This window comes from Prionailurus viverrinus, chromosome B1, assembly GCF_022837055.1.
Source record: "Prionailurus viverrinus isolate Anna chromosome B1, UM_Priviv_1.0, whole genome shotgun sequence".
In the NCBI taxonomy this organism is placed as follows: domain Eukaryota; kingdom Metazoa; phylum Chordata; class Mammalia; order Carnivora; family Felidae; genus Prionailurus; species Prionailurus viverrinus.
The window spans coordinates 116,934,203-116,948,510 of NC_062564.1; the positions used below are offsets into that span (position 1 = coordinate 116,934,203).

General features: G+C 35.0%; 2 protein-coding genes across 5 annotated transcripts in view; one reads left to right on the plus strand and one right to left on the minus strand.

Annotated features, from left to right (window-relative positions):
• The window catches only part of AIMP1 (aminoacyl tRNA synthetase complex interacting multifunctional protein 1), a 42,854-nt gene extending 32,506 nt beyond the window's left edge, over positions 1 to 10,348 (minus strand). For 2 of the 3 annotated variants that reach the window (XM_047855066.1, XM_047855065.1), the window contains exon 1: positions 10,026 to 10,164. In XM_047855066.1, the coding sequence (XP_047711022.1) occupies positions 10,026 to 10,027 (2 nt within the window). In that variant the 5' untranslated portion in view covers positions 10,028 to 10,164. Of the gene's footprint in view, positions 1 to 10,025 lie in introns of all 3 variants that reach the window. The other variant, XM_047855068.1, reaches the window with a different exon arrangement.
• TBCK (TBC1 domain containing kinase) overlaps positions 10,257 to 14,308 on the plus strand; it is a 221,112-nt gene continuing 217,060 nt past the window's right edge. For both annotated transcript variants that reach the window (XM_047855062.1, XM_047855063.1), the window contains exon 1: positions 10,257 to 10,645. The gene's annotated coding sequence lies outside the window, so the exon portion shown is untranslated. The remainder of the gene's footprint in view (positions 10,646 to 14,308) is intronic.

Below are 14,308 nucleotides of genomic sequence, written 5' to 3' on the forward strand. Positions count from 1 at the left end.
TCATAAGTTATACCACAGAAGGAATAAAATTTATTGTACAGAACACTAAGCAAGCAGTTTGAAAGGAAAAACATCTTCCACTTTAACAGATCAATGTACTAGAAAACTACATTTCCTATACTTTTCCTCCAGAGCAACAAACCAAATAAATGGCAGAAACATTAAATGACTAACTCCTCAATATGTTTGGAAGAGGGAATCAATTTTCTTTCCCTAAATGCAAAAAACATGCTATTTCACATTTTAGGCTGGAAAATTTTAAAGAAACTTTTAAAATACAGCAGAGTATTATAACACAAAACAGGAAGACTAAGGGAAAAGAATAACAATAACCTTAACCAAGCTGTAACTGAGTGCCACTCCTGTATTCCAAAGTTAAGAATTGCTGAATTCCCTTTTTATATGCTACTTTTAGATACTGGATATTTCTACCGCTTATTTAACTATGTACAAATGTAAGGAGGAATATTTGACTTAGGAAAGACAAAAGAAAAAGATCAACAATTAGGAACATATCAATATTAAAGACACGCCAACTCGGAAATAATGTCAGCATATATACTGTGACTCTTATTAAAGAAAATAATTAGAATTTTAATTTCATAATAATTTATAGAAATTAGAAAACATCCTGTCAGTGTTCAGAAAAATGTGTATATGCAAGAATTCTGAGATTAACTCATAACGTTAAAGTTTAAACTGCCAAATATTAAAACAGTCACACTAACAAAAGACAAGATAAATCATTAATACTACAAATTGCTCTTTTTTATCTGATTAACTTTAATTTATAATACAAAAGATAACAATGACACAAGCACTGCTGAAGTAATTCTGATTTTAAATAAGTGATACACAATAAAATGGTGAAATTTTTTGATAAAGGAAAAAATTGGCTAATAAAGGACAAATAATGTAAGATGTTTGAAAATTTCAAATTATGCAATATCCATCCTATAAAAAGGACATTCTGAAATCTTTACCTTTTTATTAAAAGAGAAACAATCCTCAAAAAACTTTTACGCTAAAGTTAACAATTTATAAATAGAATGACTAAAAAAAACTGATAAAAATAAAGTTGCTAATAAATGAAGAAAATATAAATGCGGTTAATCTGAGAAAGTCATAGTAAACCTCTCATTTTCTATACGGACTATTATTTAACAATTTAAAAAATACAGAGCATGTTGGTACAAAAATTGAAAATGAAGATATTAACTTTTTAATTCAGCCAATGTTTACCAACATAAACACAGAATACCCCGTTGCTCCTCAAATTTTTTTTCTTTTTAGAATTTTAGAGAAAAATACATATGAACATATGAAGAAAGTTAAGGTAAAAACAGCTTGTTCTTTTGGACTTTTAGTATCCTCCTATTAGCATTCTTTCAGTTTAATGTTTACTTTAGTCTAACATAATAATCAAATATATTCAATAGGTGAAAGAGCTAGCCCAAGAAAAATAATGAGTATTTGATTTAGCATAATTTGTTAACTTTTACTTTTGTAGCAAAAAAAAAAAAAAATTTGATGAGTTAATACCAAAATAAATGTGACATTAGTGATATGCCTTAGAAAAATCCCCAGTAAATGAATATCTTAACTCATAAGAAATAACTATAAGTATAAAATAGTTGTCATGAATTTGTCTACTGGTACAGAAGTTATCTCACAAATACCAGCCAAACATGAAACTCCTGTCCTGACTCACAGAAAAAGTTTCAAAACTAACAATAATTTGCAAAATAGAGATCATAAATCCCACCGAAGAGAGAAAAAAGATATTTTACTGAGTTGATAAATCTATTAACTATCTACAAAATCATTATAAAAATGAGTTAAATAAAATATCACTTTTGTAATACATACTGAAGCACCAGCGTAACTTTAGTAAGAAAGAATGCTTAAAAACATAAACACAAATGAGCTGAATATACTCAATATATATATAAAACCACTAGAGAAAACAATGGGATAAAAAGAAGTGGTAACACTTTGAATGATACTGATAAAATATATATATATATATATATATATATCAATGCTTTATGTATTTATTACATAAATTATAAAAGAAGCATAATTTATATACTTGGCTATAACTTTACTATTATAACTTTAGATTAAGGTCTAACTTTAAATCATGAAATCAAACTAGGACTGAGACATCACTTGAAATATTCAGTAAAAATGGATTCATTTTTAGGTTTTTGGTGTTTTTTTTTTTAATGTTTTTTATTTTTGAGAGAGAGACAGAGACAGAACACCAGCTGGGGAGAGGCAGAGAGAGAGAGAGAGAGAGAGAGAGAGGTAGACACAAGAACTGAGCGAGGTAGGCTCTAGGCTCTGAGCTGTCAGCACAGAGCCCGAAGCAGGGCTGGAACTCATGAACCACAAGATCATGACCTGGGCTGAAGTCGGATGCTCAACCAACTGAGCCACCCAGGTGCCCTGTAAATGGATTCATTTTTAATCAAATAATTGTACAAATAAAATATGAAAAATAAAGAGAAAACATGTTAGTAACAAAGAGAAATGTTACTGAAAAGACATGTATAGGACATGAAGTCTTAAAATGTTGAGAACAGAGAGATGACAGTGATCCTAATAAACCACTCGTATATAAAGTAACTATGGATGACAGAAGCCATCTCAAATTTCCCGATAGGTATTGTTGAGTAATAATATCTAGTGCTTACTTTGTCTTTAGTAACTGCCAGGTCTTTTTCTCAGCACCTCACAATATTAACTTAATTATCACAACACCATGAGATACATATTATTATTATTCCTTCTCCTTGTTTACAATATTAAGAACTTTTTACAAGAGTATGAAATAAAAGTAATTTAATAACAGGAACATGGATTTGCAAATCACAAGACCTTGGATCAAATCCTACCCTTTGCCTCCGAATCAACTTACCTAACCTCTCTGAGCCAAAAGTATTCTCATTTGTAAAATGGAGATAATTTTATGTATCTCATAGCATTGATATGTGGCAAAATAAGATACCATGAATAATATTCAATATTTCTGGCAAGTGGTAAAAAATGTCAGGCACTGAACAAAATTCTGGTCACACTAAAAAAGATAGGATATATGTACAAACCTCACCTTCAAGAAGCTCTCAATAGTGTAGGCTACCGATGAGCATGATATTTTGTAGATCTTTAGGTAAATGATTTTTGTTTTCTTAAAGGTTAAGAACATAATAATAAAAATACAAATTATAGATTGATATTAAAAATACATTTAGTAATTTGGCTAAGCCATACCTTAATTTCTTTGTGAGTGGTGGTATGCAGTCTATGGGGGCAATAAATATTAATTTATTTACATTAATTGTGAATTTTGTTTATAATAATATATAAAATATACCTAGAGACTCCTGTCCTCAGGAATACAAGACAACAGCCAACTGAAATCTTTGCACTTTCCCCTACAAACAGATATTTTATGTGCCATTGTAATTACAGAAACTCTAAAACTAGATTTAAGATTATTTAAACAAATGGTGCACAAAAAAGGAATACTGAATGGCTTATAGATTTCAGTTTGAACACCTTGTGAAAGTCTTCTAAGAAACTAGTATTAATGGTTCTCAACTCTAGCTCAAAAGGCAAAGCAGTCCGGCACAAGCCATACATGCCATTTTGCCAAAGGCACACAAATGGCCAAGAATACCAAGAGAAAAATTGTCTTATGAAAATTATGTAAATTGTTTTGGTTTAAGGAAAAGAAAAAAGGAATAAAAATTCACTGAATACTTTCTACTCACAATTTTGCTATGAACCTAAAACTGCTCTAAAAAATAGTCTTAAGAAAATTCACTGAACAGCACACTTAAGAATGCATGAATTTAAAACCTGAAAATACTCTACATCTTAATTACTTATGACAAAGGCTTCATTTGGTTATGCAATAATTAATAATATCCCAACATTTACAACATATATCACATAATGATAGGTTACTTGTAACTATTTTAACTGCCACAAATATCAATAACATCATTACAAAGGAAGTCTCATTAAGAGAGAAAGTATCTTTTGCTAGCACTGTCATGTTTCCAGCAATAATCAAGTTTTCTTGACAAAATAAAACTTAGGAGCGACTATAAAACACACTAGCTGTTTTAACCAGCGTCTATTTTTTCTTTACTCCTAGGTTATCTTGGCAATATTACTCATGATGTGAAAATTAACCTGTCCTTTGAGATATTCTGGATTAGTTAGAAAGACAAGTATATATGTTGAACAAAATTTTCCTCAAATGCTAAGAGCTATGTATTGTTTTTGAATTAGAAGCTCTGGGAATAGGTTTTCTAGTACTTGTTAATTAACTTTAACCTTTTCAAAAATATAAGTATGATGCATAAATTTATGTCCATATTTTATAGTAATATGTAGATATTGATCACTCGTACCAGCAGAAAAGTAGTTGTCTTTTTTTTCCCTTACAGTATTTATAGCTAACTAATCTTGGTTGAATCACATACTTAACAGCCTGTGTGATCTTGGTAAAGTTACTTCTCTGTTTCATTTTTTAAATTTATAATGAGGATAATTTCACCTGATTTCACTTTCTATTCCTTGGCACCTCCTTTTAGGGATCCTTTTTCTTGACTTGTTCCTTTTATGTTTTTCAGGGTTTGGTCCTGATTTCTAGTCTCTTCTAAGGATTGCAAACTATTACCACCACACAAAGCAGGGATCCCTTTGTGTTCCAGGGTTAACAATGTTTGAAACAGCTGAAGGTTTAAGCAAGGCAAAACAGACTGAACAACTCCCTGTTGTCTGCCACTTTTGCCACCTGCCAGGTCCCTATAAATAACTTATGTTCATGACCCCAATTTTACTTATATTTCCTGATTTTGAGTCATGTGCTGGGTTTATAGTAGACAGCAAAATTAAACATATTCTTTGTATTCACTAAGCTTTCAAACAAATGAGGGAAAACACAGTAAATTGGAAAAAAAATTTAAATGAGGTTAAGTTTAGGGCAACAGTGCTAGTTTAATAAAAACATTGCTTAAAGCTTGGACAAATCTTGTACCATTCAACCCAGTGCTCATTTCATTATCATGTGCCAAGTGCTCCACAGTGACTTGCAATTTTACATGGTATTTTACATGGAGTACCTACTGAATTTCATAACTTTAAGCTTCCTCTGTCTCCTCAAAGCTTTTAATGTGCTAATAGGCTTAGATTTTCTCACAGATGATAATGCTAATAATAATTTTTTTTAAGTTTATTTACTTATTTTGAGAGAAAGCAAGTGTGAGCAGGGGCAGGAGCAGAGAGAGGAGAGAGAAAGGATTCCAAGCAGGCTCCCCACTGTCAGTGTGGAGCCAGATGTAGGACTCTATGCCATGACCTTAGCATGACCTTTAAAACCTGAAAATACTCTACATCCTAATTACTTATGACAAAGGCTTTATTTGGTTATGCAATAATTAATAATATCCCAACATTTACAACATATATCACATAATGATAGGTTACTTAGCCCAAATCAAGAATTAGACGTTTAACCAACTGAGCCACTCAGGTTACCCAATAATAATAATGTTAATAACAGATAACATTTTAGAGTATTTATTATGGGCTGGCTAAATGCTTTACATAGATCATCTATGAATACTCTATAATTACTTCCATTATACAAAGAAGAAAACTTGAATTAAAATTAGTTTGCCTTAGGTCATGTGACTAGTTAGTAACAGGATTAAAACTTAGGGTCGGTCTGATTCTGCAGTTAGCTCTTTTAATATCGAAGCTCGAATTTCTATAAAAGACATAATTCTGTAGAGTTTCCCAATGTATTTAACCACAAAATCCTAACCAAGGAGCACCTATAATAGAACTAATATCCTCTAAAACATTTTGGGAATACTGGCTTAATCTGTACTAAATTTTATTTAATGATTAGGAGATTAAAATACACATAATAATTGCATGCATAGTAATTACAAATGCAAAACACATAGAAAAAAAAAGAAAACAGTACATGAGTACATAAACTGGGTTTGGATAGTAAGTTTCTGGATAGTTTAGATAGATTTTTCTTCTTCCTTTACTAATTTTAAAAAATAATGAATTTATTTTATAACAAAAAGCATTTGAAAAGTATTATCTAAATTATTTTGCCTTTAATTTTGTTCATAATATTCATTATGGGTCATTAAATCTAAAAAGCCATTGTAAGATGCTGCTATTCATTAAAGCTGTTGCTGATTTTAGGAAATACATGAATTTAAACTACATCGTAATCATTAAAACATATACAAAAGGTTATTTCTGAGATTCCTATCATTGCCAAATGGCTTCCCTATACCTCAGTAGTCTTTCCCCACTCTGATTCTAAATTATCAGTAACTTCTTTTAAATAACAAATTCCCTGCCCCGGCTTTTCAATGTTAGGAACCAAATGTAAACAAATAAGCTATTGCTTTGAAATGGAAATTTTAAGTGCAGGTTTTCAATTTTATTTTATAGTATAGGAATTCTACAAAAATTTGGAAGGGTCTCTCTACTTCCCAAACACCTGATTTCACTGTTTCAGAACTTCAACTAGGTAAAAGTTTATGTTCTTCTTAGACACTCTAAGTACTGTATTTCATAAAATCTAAGATGCCACCAATTGTAAAATGGCTCCAATCATAAGATGCTCTGGCATTTTATGTACCATTAAGAAAAAAACCACACACCCTGTATCATTTGAAAAATCTCTTTTAAATTTAGCCCTATTTTTATCTTATGTCACTCTTTTGTTTCCCCTTATCTGTGTATACACAGTGACTTTTCATTTTAATGGTAAATCTGCATATAAAGGATATTTAAAATGGAGATTAAAGCTACAACTACATACCAACACTACACGTAACCAAACTGATGACAATATTAACCATAATGACCAAGTCTGCATTAAGTACAGGCACTGACAACTATGTCGCAAGTGCCACTTAGTTCATAGTGACTTTAAGACATCAATAATTGTGAAATGTAAATGTGAGAAAAACATGTATATCAGAATAAACTATAGTGATTTTAATTAATTTTTTCTCTCCCTTTCTACCACCATTCTTATTCTAACCTTCCAATCTTCATTCCTCCATTTGCTTCATAATCTAACTGCCAAATCACCCCACAAGAACATTTTTATTACCGTGCTACGTAAGGGATACTTTTTAGAACAAAGTTAGTACCTGTACTAGGATTTAAAACTTGTCAAATGTAAGAATTTTTAAAAAGGTATATAATAAAATCAAATATTTTGAGAACAATCCCTCCCAGAGACACTCAAACTACAATAGCAGTGGTAACTGGCAGTAATGCCACGAGTATTTTTGCAACCTTTGCCAAAATATTGAAAACAGACCTAAAACTATGCTTTTTGTGAATGTTTATTTATTTGGCGTGTGGTCAGGGCACGAATTCAAATTCTAACTTGGCCATTCATCAGCTGTGTCACTGTTTTTATTTAAAAAATTTTGAGGTGGGCCACCTGGCTGGCTCAGTCGGTTAAGCCTCCAGCTTCAGCTCAGGTCATGATCTCACCACTCCTGAGTTCAAGCCCTGCATCGGACTCTGTGCTGACAGCATGGAGTGTGTTTCCGATTCTGTCTCCATCTCTCTCTGACCCTCCCCGCTTGTGATCTGTCTCCGTCTCTGTCTCTCTCAAATATAAATCAACATTAATTTTTTTTTTTAATTTTTGAGGTATAGGGGCACCTGGGTGGCTCAGTCGGTTGAGCGTCTGACTTCAGCTCAGGTCATGATCTCGCAGTCCATGGATTCGAGCCCTGTGTTGGGCTCTGTGCTGACAGCTCAGAGCCTGGAGCCTGCTTCAGATTCTGTGTCTCCCTCTCTCTCTGCCCCTCCCCTGCTCATGCTCTGTCTCTCTCTCTCTGTGTCAAAAATAAATAAACGTTAAAAAAAAAAATTTAATTTTTGAGGTATAACTAACACATTAGTTTTAGATGCACATGATTCGATACTTATGTGTACTGCAAAATGATCACATTAGTCCAGTTAACGTCCTTCACCATAGTTACCAAAATTTTTTTCGTGTAATGAGAACCTTCAAGATCCACTCTTCTAGCTACTTTCAAATATTCAATAGAGAATTAACCATAGTCACTGCTTTGTATGTTATATCTCCGTGACTTACTCATTTTAAAACTGGAAATTTGTTTTTATTCTTGATTGTTTTTCTTTACTTACTGGAGTGCCTTCTTCCTCTTTACTAATAAGGGCACAAGGAGTCTTGGGGGAGTTAAGGGATGGCTATGAGAAGACAGTCCATACATTTTAGGTATTACGGCCATTGACACAGAAAATCTTCCTGTCCAGTGAAATATGCATAAAATTTTAAAAAAGGGTATGTCTAGGCCTCTCATGGCCTTCTTAGCAAACACCAAGGTCACCTTTTACCTGATTCAGAATTTCTTCAGTAGGGTTTAACCATCCCTTTACATTCCAAGAAGCACTCAGCAATATCTTACTCCCATTTCCTATCCAAGAACACAGCTAATAACAACAACCACTATTTTAATGAGCCAAGCATATTACATATGGAGCCCTTTAAGCTTTTCAACCGTGTGAGATAACATTTCCATTTTATAGAAAAATTCAGAAAGTATGACTTGTCTAAATCCATTCAAATATTAAATGTCAAAGCTCTGATTTTAACTTGTGTTAAAACTCACACTACACTTCATTTTCTTTTTTTTTTTTAATTTTTTTTTTTCTTCAACGTTTATTTATTTTTTTAGGACAGAGAGAGACAGAGCATGAACGGGGGAGGGGCAGAGAGAGAGGGAGACACAGAATCGGAAACAGGCTCCAGGCTCTGAGCCATCAGCCCAGAGCCCGACGCGGGGCTCAAACTCACGGACCGCGAGATTATGACCTGGCTGAAGTCGGAGCCTTAACCGACTGCGCCACCCAGGCGCCCCTACACTTCATTTTCAAAGTGTTTCCCAAATCTAATTAGAGAAAACTAACTTACTACCCACCAATATTCTTATCCATCTAAATTAAGGGCACTAAGAACCTGACCATCCATTTCTCACCACCCTTACTCAAGCTACCATGTCTCCTGTACCATGTCTACTAAAAAATCCTCCAAACTGGTCTTTCTTCTACCCTGTCCCTTTCAATATATTCTCCACAGCAGCCAGTAAGATCCTCTTTTTAAAAGGAAGCCAGATTATGTCGTCTACTGCTCAAAAGTCTCCAATAGCTTAGATGCCCTCAATATCTTTCATGATCTGTTCCTTCTATGACTTTGTCTCTAGCTTTAATCCCTTAACTCCAACCCACAAGCTTCCTTGCTATTCAGGAGAGTTTATGTTTCATGGCATCAACTAGCAATAACTGCTTATGGCTGGTTCCTCTACCTGACTGCATTTACCCCAGACACTTGTATGGTTAATTCTCTCACTGACGTCAGCTCTTGCTTGAAAGTTGTCTTTTCAGTGAGACTTTCCTGACCACACTAATATTTCAAACTATATCCTCCTCTGCTTTATTACTTATCCCTTAAGCGCCCATTACGACCTGCAATAGAACATGTTTTTCTTAATTCTGTTTAGGATGTCTTCCTCAATAAAATAAGACCTAGAGGAAGATAGGGGTTTCTGTTTTGTCCATCGTTCTGTTCCCAATGCCTAAAACAGAAACATAGTGGGCGCGTAACTAACTGAATGACTTCCGGACCCACCTCCACCCCTTTCACACACACCGGTGCGCGCGCACACATATAACTAAACGTGTTTGTGAATATATCTTTTCCAGTAGCAGCCTTTCCGTCAGCCCCGCATCCCGTTTCTCAAACTTGGTTCCTTCAAGAGGTACCAAGCTGTTCCCTACTTCCACATGCCAAGACTGGTGCTGGTATAAGCGTACTTCCCACCGGTATTCGGAGGCTAGGTCCTATCTCCCCAAGATGAGTAAGGGAAGGAGGACTCTCCTTTGATCTCAACACGCCTACCCCCGGACCCTCTCAGGGAGTCACTCACATAAATCGGTGGACAGAGCAACCTGGAGACCTTCACCGGGTAGCCTCAGTCTTCAGCAATTAGGGGCACCGTCCCTCACCCGACGGCAGTGAGAAAGGACCCAACGAGGTGTCCTCACCAAACGCCTGAGCGTTCCACCGATTTAACGTCAAATTCTGTCGCCCCATTCCCGGGCGTAACCGCACCACGCTGTCCGTCTTCTATTTCCTCAGCTAATAACTTGAACTCCTCTGCACCTCTTCCTTGGTAGCTACATTTTGTCGCCGGTTGGGTAAGGGGCAAAACGCCGGACGTCGGGTCTTTCCTCCATGTTGTGTCGTGGAGGTTGTGAGGTCAGAGGAAACGGCCGGGCTGAATCCAGGGCGGGGGCGGGGAGAGCTGGGAGCTGTCACTGGAGCGGGTCTGGCTCGCGCTCCCGGCCAGATTCCGAGCCGGGAATTTCGGCGGATTTAGCTCGCAGGCAAAACGCAATCCCAGCGCTCCCGGAGCGGCCTCTTTTGTAGAAGCACCTGAGATGCTGGGTGTGGTGCACTAAACGGTAGCGGCAGCAGCAGCCACAGCAAGCTGGGGCCCTGTGTAGAAGCTCCATCCCCTTGTCTCTGTGCCCGCCTGACTCAGAGGCAGGTATTTGGGTTCGTCAGTTTTGTGTTGCGTAGTGGGTGGGGCCGGTGGGAGGTAGAGGAATGTCAGGTGCAGCGAGTGGCCCAGTTTGTCCGCAGTAGAGGAGCCAACCTTTGGAGCTGCTTGCTACTGAGTCCTGTGCCCAAATGGAGCTAATGTCCGCCTTCCTTCCTACACACGTTTACCCGAGTCCTTTGAGAACTGTAGGCAGATGTTTAAGAGTAACCACTGCATCACTGCTTCGAAGGAAGATTTAAAGAGGCGTTGGAGAATGTAGATTCAGTTCTCCATTACTCACCATAGATGCAAAGTCTTGGTTTTGTTTTTGGTTTTCAAAGGTTTAGTCATTTGTCGAGACATAACGTTCCCTTGTGGAGTGGGGGAATGTGAACAACTGGAAGTTCCTTTAGAATTGCCAGTGGTTTCTTTTCAAGGCCCCTTGGTTCCTGTTTTTGTTTGGGACAGAAAGACAACTTTTTGAGGGAAAGTATATAAAAGAAATGAGCTAGTGTTATTCGCCCGTTGAAGAAATGTGTGAATTATTTTATTCATGATGAAATCGGTATCTTTTGTACTGTGTTTTTGACCTTCGCCCCCCGACCTCCAATCTAATTTCGACTCCCAAATTCTTTGTGGGTAGGGATTGTGTCTCGTTAACTGTCGTTGGCCCTGAAGCTGGAAAAACACCTGAGTTAAAATAGGTTCAAGATATTGGTTGAATGAATGAATTTTCAAACCCCATTCCTACGTTGTATTTCCTCAACTAATCTCTCTCTCAACTTCAACTGTTTTTTTTTTTTTCACTAGCTTTCTTCCACTCACCAAGTGTGAACAAATCTATGTGTATATTTTTTTATATGTGAACCTTTTTATGTGCACTCATCTACATGAGTGCTTGGTAGTTGAAGGAGAACATTGATGAAATATTTTACACTAACTCGTGTCTTATCTTTTTGAATCATTTGCGTTTCTTTGTTTGGTTCTTTGCTTTTCAGTTGTCTGATTGTCTAATTGAAAATCAAATAGTATAATATAGAAGGATTGCATAATAAAATGCAATAGTTTAGTGTCTTTCTTCCTACCCTTAGTCCTATTCCTCAGAAATAACCCCTTTTAACCTTGTTAAACCTTAGATCTATATGTTGAATAGTAAAAGAAAATGCTCACTCTTTTTTCTTTTCTTTCTTGATTTCTTTTTTTTTTTTTTTTTTTTTTTACTTTTTAAGACAAACTATCCATAACCTCCCTTATCCAAAGTTTTGAATAGTCATTACATTTTTTAGTTTTCATATTGGTTAATGTTATAATTCTAAATTATTTTTTCACAATTTTCAAAAATATATTTTGGCTCCTTGTTTGGTAAAATGAGGAAAGTAATGCCTCTACCTTCATTACCACTGCAAAAACTATATCTATCACTTCCACCATCCCCTATCTGGACTTTTATTTATACATTGTTAAGGTTAATAATATTTATATTACATTTCTTAACTACAATTTTTTTTGCTTTTTTTATGTGTGCTAAAAAATGACAAAATGCTACAATAGTATGGTTTTGTAAATATTCCTAAGTACAGAGTCAAAAAATATGCTATGATACATTTCCTTCCCAGTTTCTTAAATTCATGACCCCTGTGCCACACTAAGGAGAAGACTTGTAATATTAACATCAGATTGATTTCTTCTTTCTTCCCCTATAATGACCAAAAAATTATGCCATAGTTAAGTGTGATTTATGTTTTGGGCCATGTACATCTTATATAGTTTTTAACCCTCCTCACTTTTACAAAGGACTTTCTGTTTTCTTTTGAGGGAAAGTTAGTTACATTGTTTTTTTTTTTTTTTTTTCACCAAATCCTTCCATCTTATGCTTTCTTTACCACGTCCTCTCATTCTTTGTATGAGAAGCTTCCATTCCATATCTTTGCTTGAAGATGTTCCCTTAAAGCCCAATTACTTTCTGTTTAATGTGAACAGATTACATTCTGGTAAGTTACATTGTTTCTTAACCACACATTTTCTGTTATTTGTTTTTCTCCTCTGTTTTGGTAGAATACATCCTAAGAATATTTATTCATAAAAGGTATGTGGATGTTAATTTTATTTTTTAATGTTCATATGGCTGTAAATTATTATTATTTATTTTTGCTATAATGATGGATAGTTTGGCAGGGTATAGAAGCAAAATTTTGTCTCTTTAAGTCTTTCAAAGCTTCACTGTCCTCTAACTTTCACTATTGCTCATGAGACAATGAGAATGTCACTCTTAATTTGTTGAGGCCTGAACTATTTGTTTTCTCTCTGGAATGACTAAAAAATTTTAGTTTTCCTTGATGCTTTGAAAATGTATGATGACATGTCTTGTGAGTTTATTCTTGAGATGAACTCATTGAAAGGAGCTAGGAAAAATGTCATAGTGTGGGTATTTTTCATTTACCCTCCTCTATATTATAAGCTTTTCTAATTTGAAGGTACAATTTCCCTTCAACTGTGGGGAATTTTTCTCCTATTCTGTCTTCTATAATTTATTCTCCTTTATTTTCCTCTTTCTCTTTTTGAAACTGTTGTCAGGTGGTTTTTGTATACTTGGTTTGATTTACTATATCTATTATCTTTTCTCTTATGTTTTCATCTATTTGCTTTTTGTTCCATTCTCTGAGCAGTTGTCTCAACTTTCTTTTCCAACACTCAGTCTAACCTGGTAATAATTTAATTTCCAACCACTCATTTTTAATTATTCCTTCCTCATATTCTCTTAATTTTATTTTTTTATAAGATACAATTTACATATCTTAAAATGCACTGATTTTAAGTGAGTAGTTTGATGAGTTTTGATACATGTAAACATCCATGTGACAACCACCACCCCAATCAAGATGCAGAACATCCAAAACTCCAAAAAAGTTCATTTTATCAATTTTTTCTTTTATGGTTAGTGCTTTTTGTTATCCTGCCTAAGAAATCTTTGCTATCCTAAGGTTGCATTTAGATCTATAATCCATCTCAGATATTTGTGGATGTAACAGTAGGAATTGAGGGATTATTTTTTTTCTTTTCCATATGGATATATTGTTGTTCCAGCACCATTTGCTGAAAGACTGCCCTTTCCCTATTGATTTTCTTGGCCTTTATTGGAAATCAATTCATTGTATTTTTAAGATTTTTTCAACTTAAAATTTAAAAAATATAAAGTATGTGGTCTCTAACACAAACATATGTAGATATAGAATATGGAAATTTGGAGGATAATAATAATATGAACACCCATTAAATCCACCAATTAAAAACTAAGATATTACTCAAGATTGTTGAAGCTTCTTATGGGTTCTTCCCTAATCTCACTCTGCTTTTCATACAGTGGTAACTGTATCCTCATGTTTTTCTTCTCCTTCCTTCCATCCTCCTCCCCTTCTTCCTCATTATTATTATTATCACCTTTTTAAAAAATTTTTGTAAGGTTTATTCATTTTTTGTAGAGAGAGACAGAGCGTGAGTGGGGGAGGGGCAGAGAGAGAGGGAGACACAGAATCTGAAGCAGGCTCCACGCTCTGAACTGGCAGCACAGAGTCTGATGTGGGGCTCAAACTCACGAACCGTGAGATCGTGACCTGAGCTGAAGTCGGACGCTCAACCGACTGAGCCACCCAGTTGCCCCTACCTTA